Below are 15,736 nucleotides of genomic sequence, written 5' to 3'. Positions count from 1 at the left end.
CTCAGGGAAAGGCGGCTGAACCGGCCTCTTCTCTTGACGGGTCCCCACCTCTGCGTGGGCTCTCTGCCTAGGAATCCCGCAGGCGAGTGAGCCGCCTACCGAGGCGGTTTAGTGTCAGCCTCCGAGGGACCTGTGAGATGCCCCTGCCGCGAATCAGCCGAGGGAGAGGTGGTAGCGGGCTCCTCGGGCGCTTTTCACTCGGTGGTTGGGTCCCTCCCGAGGGACGCAAGGACCGGAGAGTTACCCCCTTCTCCTGACGTGAGAACCACGGGCCTCTGCTGAAAGCAGTGGGTGCGTAAGAAACCCCAGGCAGCGTTTCGTCACACAAGAGGGAGGCAGGTAGCCAGCCGGCCAGCCTGGGGAAGGGGCTGCCAGCGGAGGTGCCCAAGGACAATGCTGAAAGAGGGGCTCAGAAAGACAAGGAGAAAGGGGGTCGGAATGGAGTCCACGAAGGACTCTGAGCCAAGCTGGTGCAGGGCGCGGCCCTGTGCTTTGCCCGTGCTTAAGACGCTGAGGGTGAGCGGCAAGGCCGGGCTTACCGACTTGCTCTCTCCTCCTCCTTGCCTCTCAAAGCAGTCCCACTCCTCTGCTCCCGTGCCACTCACCAGTCCTGTTGCACTGAGCGCAGGGCTGAGAGTCTGGTGGGGATATGGACGGCTCAAATGATACACGAGGGGTCAACTGAGGACATAGAGACCAATTGGGGGGTTGGGGCGGGCCACAGAACGTGCACGGGGGTTCAATTTGAGGCCGGCGAGGTCAGCCGAGGTGAGAGAGCGCAGGGAGCGAGCCTGCCAGGGCCTCACTGTTAGGAAAATGAGAAGGATTCAGCCAGAATGGGGTCAAAAGAGGAGGCAAAGACCAATTAGGGGGGTTACTGAAAGTTCACCGGGGTTGGAACTGAGGCCAGAGAGGTCAAACGAGATCAGAGGGAGCAGCGAGCAAGTCCGACAGGGGCTCGCTGTTAGGGAAAGGGGCAGGATTGAGGGAGAATTGGGTCAAAGGTGGACACAGAGACCAATTACGGGGTTGCTGAAAGTTCCCTGGGGTTGAAATTGAGGCCGGAGAGTTCAAACGAGGTGACAGAGCACACAGCGCAAGTCAGTTTGGGCCTCACTCGAAGGGAAAGGGGCAGGATTGAGGGAGAATTGGGTCAAATGAGGACACAAGGACTAATTATGGGGTCATTGAAAGTTTACTGGAGTTCAAAGTGAGGCCAGAGAGTTCACACGGGGGGGGGGCGGGGTCACACAGCAAGTCTGTTTGGGCCTCACTCGAAGGGAAAGGGGCAGGATTCAGCCAGAACGGGGTCAAATGAGGGCACAGAGAACAATTATGGGGTCATTGAAAGTTCACCGGGGGTTCAAATGGAGGCCAGAGAGTTCAAACGGGGTCACACAGCAAGTCAGTTTGGGCCTCACTCGAAGGGAAAGGGGCAGGATTCAGCCAGAACGGGGTCAAATGAGGGCACAGAAGCCAATTATGGGGTCGCTGAAAGTTCACCGGGTTTCAAATGGAGGTTGGAGAGTTCAAACAGGTCACAGAGCCTCCGCCAGGCCCCCTGATACGCCCCCTTCTGTTTGCTGCCTTGGAAGGATACGCCCCCCCGCCAGTGCCCCTTCTGTTTGCTGCCTTGGAAGGCTACGCCCCGACACACCCCCCCACCACTCCCCCTTCTGTTTGCTGCCTTGGCAGTTCACGCCCCCACCACGCTCCTGGCATGCCCCCCCACACCCCCCACCACGCTCTCTTCTGTTTGCTGCATTGGCCATACACGCCCCCACCACATCCCTGCCACGCCCCTGCCACTCCCCTACTGTTTGCTGCATTGGCGATACATGCCCCCGACATTCCCCCGCCACTCCCCCTTCTGTTTGCTGCTTTGACAGTACACACCCCCGCCACGACCCTGACATGCCCCCGCCACTCCCCCTTCTGTTTGCTGCATTGGCAGTACACGCTCCCCCACCACGCCCCCGCCACTCCCCCTTCTTTTTGCTGCATTGGAAGGACATGCCCCTTACACTTCCCCACCACTCTCCCTTCTGTTTGCTGCCTTGGAAGGACACGCCCCCCGCCACTCCCCCTTCTGTTTGCTGCCTTGGCAGTAAACGCCCCTGCCACGCCCCCTTCTGTTTGCTGCATTGGCGGTACACGACCCCCGCCACCCCCCTTCTGTTTGCTGTATTGGCGGTACACACCACCGACACGCCCCGCCACTCCCCCGTCCGTTTGCTGCATTGGCAGTACACGTCCTCGCCACTCCCCTATTGCTTGCTGCATTGGCAGTTCACCCCCCCACCATGCCCCTGACACGCTCCCGCCACTCTCCGTTACCTCCCCGCCCCCTCGCCCCCGGCTGTCCTATGTTATGGCAGCAGAGCCACCTGCCCCACTCTCCATGCAGTGGGAGTACACTCCCCTCCCCAACACCCGCCCTAATTTTAAATGCAGTGTGAGTTGTCACCCCAACAGCCCTGCTCCCCAAGCCCTTGTTTTTTCAGTGCTTTGGCAATATGGAGCTCTGACTGCCCTCGCCCCCCCCCCCATGCCATTGGTGCTAAATGAATTAGCAATACACGCCCCCCCCCCCCCGCCCATGCTATGGAGCAATAGCTACAGCTCAATGCATGCTGTGTAATTTCAGCCTTCATTGCTGAAATGGGCGTTGTTGCCTGCTGCACAGCACGATGGTCCGAAGTCTTATGCTGGGAGGTAGACATGAAGGCGAATGGCTGTGGGAAGTATGCCATACTGCACAGAAATAGTTGCATTAACATCTAGCACTGGGGGTAAAATTGTGTCCAACCAAATGAGGTCGTTCAAAATGACAATGGAACTGTAGCTAGACGATGGTTGATTGCAAAACATATTCTTTAATAATACACAGCATTGCTTATAACCATTCCCTTTGAGTACAAGGACGTTAACTTCCAAAACAAAGACGTTTTGCACCTTTGGTTGAGAACGAATCAGTGGAACCAACCTCTTTTCTACCTGGCAGAGCACTGGGGGCGTCATTAAGCAGGTTTTGGTTTGCCCGTATTGGGGATGTGAAAAATCTTCCTAAGTTCTTGATTGGCCAGGGAGCCTTCCAGGGCAACCAAGACCTCAATTTCTTGTAGCGAAACACAGCCACTTCTTTGTCCCTTGTCCCTAAAACTCAGCTGCCTTTTAAATACATCATAAAGTAATCAAAAAAGGGCGCGCGCACGCACACACACAGAGTCTTTGTTTTCTGGGGCAGGTCACCTTTTAGACAAACTCCTCTGCCAGCTTACAGCAGATGCACCCTCAGATTGGTTCTGCTGTGTGGTTGCCTGGAGGGGTTTTAGTTATTTAATGGCAGAAAGCAAATATGTGTCAGCTCTGGTGTAAATGATGCAGCCGTATGGGTACCAGGGGATTTGCACCCACTCAGAGATCTGAAATGGACCATGTGTCCATCAGATAAACTCTGCAGCCTCTCCCTGCTGGAGCTTGTGAACTTCGCAAACCCCTGGGGCTCATTGCAAGTAATTTTTCCAAACCCCTTGATTATGCAAATGAATGTCATGTCCCCTGTTTGACTGACTCTGCTTCCTGTATGCAAAACAACTAGAGGCTCCTTCTACCATGGCTGACAAATTCACCAAAATAACAGCACAGCAACGTGGTCCCTGCCTCTGTGAAAGTGGAATACACTGCCCGGTGGATGTCTGCAAGGAAGGCTTCGTATTTGTACAATCCAGCTCTTTCTTGCTTCGAAGAAAAATCTACGCTCAGTCAGTTCTTTCCTTCCTTAGAACAGATCGCTGGCCTGCAATCTATGCCTGTTTGGGCTGATCTAGCATCCTCTCCTCCTTCGTAGTATGTCTATGAGGCAAAGGCGTCGGGGTGATGCAAGCAAATGAAGGAAGGAACATGCTGTACCAACCTGCTGGGGCTGTGGGTTCACTTATTTCTAAAACAGAGCACAATGGAGACAGACATAGAGAGAACAGAAATGCACAGTTTATATCTGCAGACAGTTGATGGAGGAATGATCATTAGAAACGTGAATACACAGTGATGATAACATGCATGACACTGACATGGTTACACAGAGGAGTGAGGCTCTGTCTACACAGCAGCATTACTTCAGAATAAGCTATTCCAGAAGAGATCTTCCAGAGTTGCTTGTTTCTAAACAGCTGTCTACTCACAAAGCATATTGAAATAGCTCTCAGCTATTTTGAAATAGAGCGTCCACACACAATAGCACCTGTTTCGAATTAAAGCCCCGGGAAACACTGTGGCTTATTTTGAAAGAACCCCTCTTCCAATATATCTATTTGAGACTAGGCACTGTACCTCGTAAAATGAGCTTTACAGAATGCAAAACAAGCCATCCGCGATTTCAAAATTATTTCGAAATCGTGGTTTTGCTGTGTGGATGCTCACAAATTTATTTCAGGAGAGCAGCTGCTGTTCCAAAATAAATGTGCTGTGTGGACAACTCTTGTTTCAGAAGAAGGAAGCCTTGAACAATTTGAAAATGGATTAAATTACACAGGAACAAGGCAGTCTTATTTCAGAGGAAGAGCTCTTTGAGACTAGTTATCCTGGGAGGCTCCATGGGTACAGATGTCCCCAGTGATCAGTGTCTACTGCAGAGCAAGCTATGTCCTGTTCTGTCCTGGGCATCAGCACAAACATCAGCAAAGTGCATAGGATCATAGTGACTGGGCTGAGACATAAGCAGAGGATGCTTCAGCAGCCAGTGACCTGGTAGGGACTTGGAGACAATAAACACAAGCCCCTCTGCTCTATAGGACTGTTTTTTGCAGACTGCAGCCTAGGTTTGAAAGGGTGAGCCTGAAAGAGCAATGTCTCTGTGCCTGGACAAAACACTGACAGGGACTGTGATAGCACAGGTGGCATTGTGGAGGCATGGACAGGAAGATGGAAGTGGGTTAGTGAGCCGTGGCACTGAGCCAGAGATGATCACACAGCCACAGTAGTATGTGCTGCCCTTTACAGGCTGGGGCCAGGATTTCTCTCCCTAAGCAGTGTAGTCTAGTGGGACAAGAAAGGAACTGAGAGCCCGGCTTACCTAACCCCAGCTCAGCCCCACTCCAGCCAGCTCATGGCCAACATTCCCTGTAAGCGTGGTGCATGTACGTTGCCCCTCAGGAGCGATTCCAATGCCGTCCAGCTGACGAGCAGAGCTCCTGCAGCCAGACTTTGTGTTTCTGTTGGCAGTGCACATCTGCACGGGCCTCAGGGCACACAAAATGCATTCCGCGCATGGAGCAGATGAGGGGGAACGTCGCTCACTGTGTGTGCCTCTGTGCAACCTGCAGGTGACCGTGCCTGCCCTGGGCAAGGGTGGGGGGATTCATCCCTGCTCGTCCAGCGTGTTGAGGACAGACTGGGGGCGGGACGGGAGTGAAGCACACTCCTAGGTGAGGTGACGTCTAGCTGACAGAAAAAGAAAACCTCTAACGGCCGCCGTCTGTGCGTGTCGGTGACTAAACGGGCTGGCTATAAAAGCCTCCTTTCTTTGCAGCTTGGGCAGGAGGAGGAAGAGGAGGGTGGGCACGCTGCTGCCGTAACCTGCCTGCTCTTGTTCTGCCATACGTCTTTCCTAGGCGAGCTCCACAGCCTCTGTCCCCTAGAGGTCCCAGCACAGGCATACACCCCTAAAACCCTGGAGGCAGGGCACCCACTTGGCAGGGAATTGGATACTACCCTATCCAGTTCCCTTCACTGGCGCCGGCCAGAGAGTGGCACCACCGATGGAGCCCCTCATACCTACCGTAGAGGATTATACTGGCATTGCTGTTCCCCAGCTTGTTGGTGGCCACGCAGGTGTAGTTGCCATAGTCTTTCTCTGAGACGTTGAAGAAGGTCAGCGTGGACATTCGACCTTTGTTCTCAATTCTCACCCCGTCCAGCCCGTTGGCTAACCTGCGGGGTGAGAAAAACAACGGGCTGGTCTCCCAGTGACAGGATAGGTCAGTTCCCTTCCCCACCCAGCCCCACCACCAGTCTCTAATGTTCATGGGAAAAGCCCTCAGGATGTCCCAGCTAGTTGTCAACAGCTCCTCCTCCCAAAGGTTCTCCGTTCCAGGATCATTTCTGCTAGGCCACTGAGAAGATGCTTCCAGACAAAGGAACCCGCCAAACCAAGTCCTCACTGAGGGTTCATCTACATTGGGATGGGAAGTTGACTCTTCAGCTGAGGCAGATGTACTCGTGCCAGTTCTCTATTCCAGTCAGCCAGCTGAGAGCCGCAGTGTCCCAGCACCACCCGCACTGGGACGGACTCGGCACCCAAGTGTTTAGACTGGATTACAGCTGGCACTGCGTTGGGGGTGGCTAGAGCAGCTTGTCTACTACTGAGTTGTGGCAATGCTGCTATTTTTAGCCTGCTGGTTTCATCAGAACTGGCAGGCGTATGTTTCCCTGAGTTAAAAAAGATTCGATGTACCCCACATCTCTATCCAGCTTCCACGCTGAGTCATTCGGATCCCAGCCACTCACACCAGGCTCGCAATAGCACTCCACATCCTCCCTTCCGAAACAGATGCAAGGCAGAGGCTCCTCTTGTTAAGCACCTCTGGCTATGGGGAGAGCCCTTCCTTTCTCGCCAGCCACAGCTGTGAGGTTTTGGACCTGGACACTTTATCTGCAGATCCCTTTACTTCACTTGTGGAGACGATGGCAGCGGGTCCTCTGCCCCACCCCCCGTATGCTAAAATGAAGCATAATTATCTCTCCTTCCCAAGCTGACAGATGGTCATCCTGACCCAGGGCAGTCAGCGCTCCCCATCCTTGCCAAGAACACAGCCTGAGATCTGCTAGGCCCTGGCCACCTCTTTAGTTTACCTGGTTTCTTCTTTAAACCACTGAAATTCTGCAACAGGGACAGCAGAGGCCTCGCAGCGCAGGATCCCCTTCTGGCCCACAGAGGCGCCGATGTTCTTGGTGTTGGAGATGTATGGTGGGTCTGCAGAGCGAAAGAGCATTATTCTGGAGGGAGAGATGGGGCGGTGGGGTGCCTGGATGTGATACTGCAGCTGTGAGGGGCTCAGACGGACATGGGGCGTGGGGAGCAGACACAGAACTATGCCATTATGGTCTGGTTGGCCCCCAGTCCAGGTTGTGTCCTTCTGGGACTGCAGGTTGGGACACAGATCCATCTCGATGAGAGGCAGTGTGTGGGTCCTTCATATAAAGGACACTCAGTTGTCTGCCACCATTTTGCTCAGTATCTTCTTTCTCAGTCCATCTTTCTTTCCACCCTAAGCCACATCCTTTCTCCTGTCTCTGGTCCCATCCCTCAGCTGCCCCCTTTGTTCTCTGGGGCTCCTTCCTTTCCCAGGGGAGGAGCTGGTAGCAAGAGGGAAAAGCCACGTTTGAGCCCAGCGGATGGTGGGGGAGGTAGTTAAGCCATCCAGCTTTGGTGGTGTGGTTGGCAGGCGGCATGCCCTCTCCAGCAAATGGGAACAGAGATGGAGAAGAGCCTTGGACCTTCCCAGCACCAAGTAATCACCTCGCCTTGCAAACTTGGCCAGTATCTGTCCCACATGGGACAGGCGAGAGCATCAACCTCTGAAGGCTGTTGGTCGGCCAGCATGAAATGAGATGTCCCAGCACGGCAGAGGACCATGCAATGACCACCATCACCACCACCAACAGTCCTTGGGGCCCTGTAAGCAATTTCCATCAAGGAACTAAAGGCAGAACTGGGCAGAGAGACCAAAATGTCCTCTCACCCCCCACAGCATGGGCCCAAGCTGGTAGGTTAACATGGAGGACTCTTGGACCGTTCCTGCCCAGGCATCTTGTCCTGCTCTGGGGACAGAGAGAAGGATTCAGGCCCAGGGTAGCCAAGTCAGCACTTGGCCATTCAAAAATAAATAGGCTGAAGGCCCAGTGTTAATTCAGATACACACAGAACCTGCAGGCTTCCTCCTCCTCTCAGGTTGCATGCCTGACCGTAAGTGACCCATTTCACGAGGAAGATGCCACATGAATAGGATGGAAACTAGGAGCCTACAGAATGAGAAGTTCCATTTTAGGGTGCTGTCCCTGAAACCCATAATCCCACCTGGGGCTAAGGACTGAATGGGTCCCATAGTATGGAAATGCTGAAGGCACAGAGCTCTACCCCCTGTTAAGGGCTCCTCTGATTCATTGCCATGTAATTCAGAACCCAGATGGGGCTTAAAGGTCTTCTAATCAGATTGGGAAAGTTCCTTGGTTTCCAAATATCTTGGCATCTGTTAAACCCTTTCTGTCATGCCAAGAAGTTTAGAGAGGTCAAAAATTTTGTTGGCCCAAGATCTACCTAGAGTGCTGGTGGAATCTCCATCCCTGGAGGTTTTTAAGAACCAGCTTGACAAACTCCTGCCTGGGATAGTTAAGATAGGGCTGATCCAGCTTTAGGCAGAGGGCTGGACTTGATGTCCTCCCAAGGCTCTTTCCAGCCCTGGGATTCTATGATTCTATGACAAAGACTAGCTTGGAGAGATGAGCTCCAAAGCCAGAACAACGTATGCAGATTCTTGCCTCTTCCCTGCACCTAGAAGGGTGGCTGTGAAGCATAACCCTGAGCCAAACCAATGCTGGGTTTGCACGCTGAAGGAATGGATCGACTGTCCTGGTTTCACCCACTTCTGCTAACCCCACTTCTCTTTGCATCAGGTGCGAAGAGGATTACAACCGTAGAATCCTGATTGAAAAGAAAAGACCACCTGGTAGCAGCAGAACCATTCATCTCTAAGACACTCAGGGTTTTTTTAAGCTTCTCAGAGGCGCAAAAGAATTCAAATCCCCCCCTGAAATGCCGACAAGCTTTGTCACTCTCTAGCTTTTCTGGCTTGGCACGTCATCTAAAGTCTTTAAATTGACTGGGCTCTAAATTCCTAACCATGCTTCTAAAGAACAAATTGTCCTAAGATGTGAATGCTTTAAGCTTAATGAAATGTATATATGTGATTTTCTTATAGCAATTTAGTGGATATAAAAACTCCACAAGCTCCTTCCAAAAAGGAAGGCTATTTAATGTGCTCTGTGTGTGGTGAGCCACTAGAGATTTTTTTCCCCCTGAATTGTTCCTCAGGAAAAAAGGTATTACCATTTATGTCCCAGCTATAAATAGTTTTTAAGGGATGCTGACGTAGACGTTATCTACTTTAATTTTTTTGCAGGAGTTTATGGTTATAGTTCAGCTGTTCTGACACACACGCACACCCTGGAACACAACAAGCTCAGGTGTGCATCCACCGCATCCTGTGCCTTTCATCATCTCCTACAACCCTGCAAAGCAGGGAGGACTCAAGGCCCTCAGAGCCCAGTGCCAGCTGGTAGGGAAAGGACTTTCATGTCAGGATGCCATGTCATCCCTCTGGCTGTGTTGGCGCTTGGAGCTGAGGGTACGATTCCCAGCTCAAGGAGACATCCCTGCACGAGCTCTGATCCAGCTAGTGGGCTAAAACAGCAGCTGTGTGTGTGGAGGGAAGTGGGGAGCCGAGCCATCCTGAGTACACGCCTACTGTCTCCAATGGCATCAGCCCCACCAACAGGCACGGGGCGGGAGGAGAGAATGGGGAGAATTCCCCTGGGACCTGGCAAGTCTAAAGGGCCTGCAGCTCCCAGCTACTCCCTGCTACTACTACAGCAGCAGGGGCACCTGGAGCCCTGGGCCAGTCAAACTGCTGTGGCATGCGGCACACTCCAAGCGGCTGAGGGGTTGGTGTGGTGCACTCCATGGGCATTGCTGAGGACTGACTGCCCCACCTTACCCCTCCCACCCAAGGCCCCCCCTGTCTGCCCCAGGCCATGCCCCTCCCACCCAAGGCCCCCCCCGTCTGCCCCAGGCCATGCCCCTCCCACCCAAGCCCCCCCTGTCTGCCCCAGGCCATGCCTCTCCCACCCAAGCCCCCCCATCCACCCAAGGTCACACCCCTTCCACCCAAGGCCCCTCCCTATCTGCCCAAGACCACACCCCTTCAGCCCACAGCCCCTCCCTGTCCACCCAAGGCCACGCCCCTTTCACCCAAGGACCCTCCCTGTCTGCCCAAGGCCAAACCCCTTCCAGGAGTGCAGAGCCAAATCTCCCCTCCCCCCACACCCCTTCCGCAGGGGCCCAGTGTGGCAGTCAACTCCTCTGGAAGGGATCATACCCCAGCAGCTCTCCCCTCGCACCACTCACACTGCCATGGCTATGTTTTATCACTAGCTAGCTCGCTCCATCAGAGCTGATATGGGTGTGTCTCCCTGTGCTGGGGACTATACCTTCAGCTCGAAGTGCAGACACACCGTTCAATAGCAAGGGCTCCAGAACCGGAGCAGCAGTTGTGGAAACAGATGACATAATGCATCCCAGAGCTTTTAAGGATGGGTAAAAGCCAGAATGATCCCTCTGAGAAGCCCCTGCTACTAGACTGAGCCCAGTGTTGCCCGACACAAGGAGATGTCCAGCCGAGTCACGCCCTACTTACAGTTCACGGTGACTTTCACTCTCCGAATGTCTGGAGCAGCCACGTCATTGACAGCGCTGCACTCGTACTCCCCGGATTGATCCCTGGTGATCCCCGAGATCTCCAAGTACTCGTCTTCGCTCACAAACCCCCGGCCTGCAAGGGACAAGGCGCAAAGAGATCAGCCCCGGAGCCTGCTGCCTCCCCTCCCATTGGTGTCTGGGCAGAAGATCAGAATGGCGACCCAGAGGCCTGACCCTGATTGGTTACACTGGCGTAAATCTGCAGAGGTAGGTGGACACTCTGGATTTATGCCGGTTTACCTGGGATCAGAATCAGGTTCTCTGTAACATCCATGGGTGCCAGGGGCCACATCTCAATGCAGCTGTAAAAGAAGTGAATTCCCAGCAGTCCATCATGCAAAAAGGTTATTGCCTACAAAGAACCCTTGGAGCAATTCTGCCCCAGCTCTGGCTCCAGCAGTATAGAGGGGTGCTCAGAGAGCTGCAAAGGGCCAGAGAACAATTCTTCCCTGCTGGAACAGTGCAGGGGTCTATGTAAATCAGGAGCAAGGCTGGGGTTGCGTGTGGCCAGGCAGGTGAGCAGCCACAGTATTTTGGGCTACAGCTACTCTGGGCCAGCGTATGGCCCACAGGCAACCCCTGAAGTGCTCACATTTATCCTAGGGGCCACTCTGTTCCCAAAGCAATGCAGATGCAATGCAAACCCGTTCCCCCAGGCTGCAAATTTTCATGGGGTCGATGCCAGGAGCCACAGCATGGCATCTGCTCAACACTGCAAAATAATCCTACTCCATGTGATGGACAATGCCATGAATTCATACCTGAAATGCATGTGACTTGCTCACCTGGGTTGCCACTGATGCTGTTTGCTCTCCCTGTTCTACATTTCAATCTGCTGGGGCACTGACGTTAGACAAATCACTTTCATTTCTCATCGTCATTCACTACCACTTTGCCTGCTGTGTTTGGGTTCCCAGTGCCTCTGGGGCAGGTTTTGAGGCCTGGAGGGGCTAAATTCAATAAATCATTTCTGGGTGAAGAAATGGGACAGCAAGTCAAATCTCCTACTTCTGCAATTCATATATGGTGTAATTCTTGGCTGGGCATGAGCTGTGCCTCAGTTTTCCTATCTGTAAAATGGGTATACTGATATTTCCCAGCCTCCCAGGCAATGCTCAGAGACTTAATTCCGGATGTCCGTAAAGCTTGGTAAACACAAGTGTCTATTCTTCACTGGTGGAGTGGGGATGTACACAATAAACACTCCACAAAAGGAGAGGAGGATGTATTTCATTGGAATGGTGACTTTAGCAATCTGTAGAATTTGTATCATGAGCATGTAGGACAGTGGCATTAACACAAATTGCCAGAGAACAACAAATTCCTGTCACTGTGATAATTATCACTCCTGCTCACCAGCTCTCTCCGTGGAAGCGAAAGGTTGCTCCTGTCTGATTGTGGTTATTCTTGTTAATCAGGGCCCTGTTGCACAAGTGGCTGTACAAACACGGAGAAGTAGAAAGGCCTTGCCCTGATGAGCTTACAGTGCAAGTACATTTGAGGTTGTAAGGGCTGTAGGGCTGCTACAAAGACTCTGGATTCTAACCGCAGACTGTCCTTGCCAGTGAAGTTCTCACTGAGAAGCACAACAAAATCAGACTGTGATGTCCTAGCAGTGGAGTTCAGGGCAGCATGTCACCATGACCAAATGGCTGATGCAGCTCCCTGGAGGGGTGGAGGGGGGGTGTAATTCCCCCCTACTACCAATGCTCCCTCTATTTTTTCCCATCCATGGGTGGAATAAGTTTTGTTGTGTGCACCAAGGGATGTGGAGATGAGCACCACCAATAGAACCACATGCTGCCAGCTGAGGGCGTCCAGCTCATCAGCTGGGCGGCACTGGAATCTCTCCTGGGCGGCCACCCACATGCTCGGCTTACAGGAAACACTGCCCACCACCCTGATTAACCTGGGGCTCTCCGCTCCCTCTCTCCTTCTCCCCAGTGGCTGCTTCTTCCCTTTCCTCCACAGGCTTCTCCTGCTGATCTGGAGGTGATAGCAAGTCCTTGTCCACAAGCTCAATGGTGTCTGAGCTGCTCTGGATCAGATCCCCCAGTGTTCTGCTCCCTCTGCCAAGACAGGGCATGAGAAACTCTCCTTAACCCACCAGAGCCGAGGAGAACCATGGGAGTTCCAGAATCGCTGTTCTAAAAGCAGAGCTCAGACAACCAGGGTCTAAAGACCGAGTGTTGAAATGTTTTCTCGATTCCATCCTGGCGGGGGGGTGTACATGTGAGGTCATCTCATTCCGCTGAAACAATATGCAGTTAGGTGAGAAAACAAATCTCGTCATTGCAGTCTCATGGGCAAACAGCGTATTTCCAAGTTTGCAGACCCTGGGCTAGCACCAGACAAAGGCCAGGTCTACACAAGACATTGAAGTTGATTGCAGACACGCAATTCTAGCTATCACCATTGCGTAGCGAGAATTTACTGATCTGGGCATCCTCACAGAGGGATGTTGAACTCTCCCATCATTTCTTTTATGCCTCACGATATTAAGGAGTGCCAGGGTTAACTGTCACATGAAATTGGGCCCATCAGGTGTGCGAAATTGAACCTGGAAGACTGACGCAGCCCAGTGAGCAGTGGAAGCGTTGGTAACATGATAGACAATATTGACCTTCTGTGGCCCGGCAAATTCACTCGTTCAGCACCAGTCAGCTCCCGAGGGTGCAGAATTAGAGAGGTTCAACCTGTACCGAGTGCAAACCTTGCTTGCAAAACAAAGCTGTCCCTTGAGAGGGAAACTCTCAGAGTGGCGGGTGGAGAAGACAGTGGCAAGACAAAAAAAAACAATGACAAGGAGTGGGGAGAGGGAAATGAAGCAGATGCGTGACAAAGGAGTGAGTCTTCTTTGTAATGATCCCACAATCCTGGGGTCATTACGGACCCGGCCTATCCACCCGGCGATCTCTTTAAAAGATGATTGGGAGCGAAAGAAAATAGAGTCGACGAGCCGGCAACAGAAATACATAAATAACTCAGGTGATTTCTTTCTGTAGAGAAGGGGCCTGGGGAAGAGATAAGCCCAGCTCACTACATTAGAGAGATAAGGATCTACAAGGCTACAAACGGGCGCTTGCAGACGGAGGCTGCATGACAGACACGGGGCCATCAATCATGAGGTGGGGGAGGTCGCGCCGGAGCTGGGATCTGCTGCAGCAGCGTGGTCGGCACATGATGGGTCACCTGCCGTGCCCTCTGCTGGCTGAATAACAAACACCCCGAGGTCTCCACGCGACAGGGCTGAGCTGGGATGTTGTGCATGGTGCTTTGTGGCACATGGCTCAGCCCTGCCTCCCTGACTGACAGAGATGGCTCAGGGCTTCAGCTTCCCTGAGGATAAACAAAGGTCACTGGTGCCACTCATTGGTCTCCTTTCATCAGTACTAAAGCCACTAGGCTGTTGATGGTCTAACTGCATGATTAATGCTTCCCTCTAGCTACCATTTCTCTTCCCGTCTGACCAGACCATGCCGCTGCATGAACCTGCCCTTCAGCAAGAGGGTCTCCAAGATGGAGGAGGACCCAGAAGGACGATGGGAAAAGGGCTGCACAGAACCTTCTGGCTGCTGTGCCTCCTCTGCCATACCGAGTCAGACCATGGCCCACAGAGCTCAGTATCCTGTCTTCCACCAGTGGCCAGGGCCAGAAGAGTCAAAGCCAATGAGCAGACCAGGGCAGTCACCAAGTCAGCCCTGGCGGCCAGGCCCAGCATGCACTCAACACCTGCTGGACACCCAAGTGTGGCCTGTGTGCCCCTCGCCCTGATGTGCCCTTTCTGGGGAGCCTGAGTTAGTGTCATCCTGAGCTCCTGCTGCTAGGACACCTGATGTGACATGCCTGGCCCAAGGAGGTGCCTTGGGAGGGATGACAGTAGGCCTAAAAGTGGGCAGCGGGGGTCAGGGGAGAGAGGCAGTGAAGTGAGAAGGGAAGGAAGAGGCTGTGGTGGGAGATGGAGGAGAGACAGAAATGGGGGAGGGGCTCTCCAAGCCATCTTCCCTCCTCACCCCTTTCCCCCAAGAGAGAAGCTAACTGCTGCAAGGGCAGCACGAGCGCCCCTTGCTAGTTCCACGTGGGGGTGGGGACGGGGACGGGGACGAGGACGGGCTCAGCCGCGCATTTCATCCTTGTCGGGAGCCACACTGGAGTTAAAAGTGCGATAACCCCACGCTTTCCTTCTGCCTTCATTAGTTCCTGTGACTGAACTGCGCTGAAGTCAGCCTGGTTTGGAGACAGCGCCGCAGGGAGGCTCTGTCTCGGGTCAGGATGAGCAGGAGGGGCCTTGACTGGCTTTGCAGGATTCCCTCCCTCCTGCCCACCAACTCCCCCCTCACCTTCTCTGCACACGCAGTCTCCTGCTGCTGCCCAGGTGCTCTGTGCTGTCTGCTTCCCCAGAGCTGCAGGGTAACCCTATTGCAGTGTATGCCTGCCAGGAGCTGCCACTTTGCAGAAGAAGTGTGGGCACGTGACACGTCTGACCCTGGTCCTGCTCCTGACATGCCTTCCCTTTGCCCCATCCATCCAGCTCTCCATAAAAGAAACGAGGGCACGCCCGGCCACACGCAAGGACTCCCATCCGCACCCCAGCCTGCCGCCCACACCCGGCCTTCTCCAATCCTCACACAGGTTGGCCCTGCGAGCAAACCCGAAGGGTCAGCATAGCTGAGCCATTAGCTGCCCTATTGTCTCTGCTCTCATGGAGAACCCAGTGCAGGGAATCACAGATCTCCAGCCGCATGGGATGGAGAGAGACGATTGCTCCAGCTGTGTGGCACCAGGCGGGGTGGGGAGCGGCCAGGTCCCAGTCCAGAGGGCAGGTCAAGGTAGCTTATTTAGGTTGTTCCTCTTTGGGTCAAGAGCCTCTTTTATGCTGTTTGTACAGCCCAAGCACAACGGGGCCCTGGTCCCACACAAACGCTCAGAGCACTTAGTAAAAAGGTAGGTCGAAAGCAGCACCTTCAACTCCGCCTGGGGGCAGCTACAATGCAGATTCAGCAGGTGCTTTACACATGAGTGTTCCCTGAAGAGGGGGGCGCTTGCATTCCACAAAGCGAAAGGTGACCCTAGTGCTTTGCAGGGGGACAGCAAAGGGCTCCTGGGTTCTAGCTGCAGTTGTCCCAGACTCCTGCGGGCACCAGTAAGTGGCTTAACCTCACTGGAGACTGTTCCTTGCCCAGGTGCGGTGGGGGGAGGCTG

The 15,736-nt window shown here is 53.6% G+C and overlaps 1 protein-coding gene across 6 annotated transcripts in view; it reads right to left on the bottom strand.

Moving 5' to 3' along the window:
• Positions 1 to 15,736, bottom strand: part of OPCML (opioid binding protein/cell adhesion molecule like) — a 335,293-nt gene that overhangs the window by 23,342 nt on the left and 296,215 nt on the right. For 3 of the 6 annotated variants that reach the window (XM_074976808.1, XM_074976806.1, XM_074976809.1), the window contains 3 exons: positions 10,473 to 10,607; positions 6,853 to 6,973; positions 5,780 to 5,931 (listed from right to left, as the gene is read on the bottom strand). In XM_074976808.1, coding sequence (XP_074832909.1) covers positions 5,780 to 5,931; positions 6,853 to 6,973; positions 10,473 to 10,607 — 408 coding nt within the window. Of the gene's footprint in view, positions 1 to 2,903; positions 3,944 to 5,779; positions 5,932 to 6,852; positions 6,974 to 10,472; positions 10,608 to 15,736 lie in introns of those variants that run through there. The other 3 variants (XM_074976807.1, XM_074976804.1, XM_074976803.1) reach the window with 2 other exon arrangements.

Source organism: Carettochelys insculpta, chromosome 25, assembly GCF_033958435.1.
Source record: "Carettochelys insculpta isolate YL-2023 chromosome 25, ASM3395843v1, whole genome shotgun sequence".
NCBI lineage: Eukaryota > Metazoa > Chordata > Testudines > Carettochelyidae > Carettochelys > Carettochelys insculpta.
Note: the sequence above shows the minus strand (reverse complement) of the source record. Positions and strands in the feature narration are given on the sequence as shown.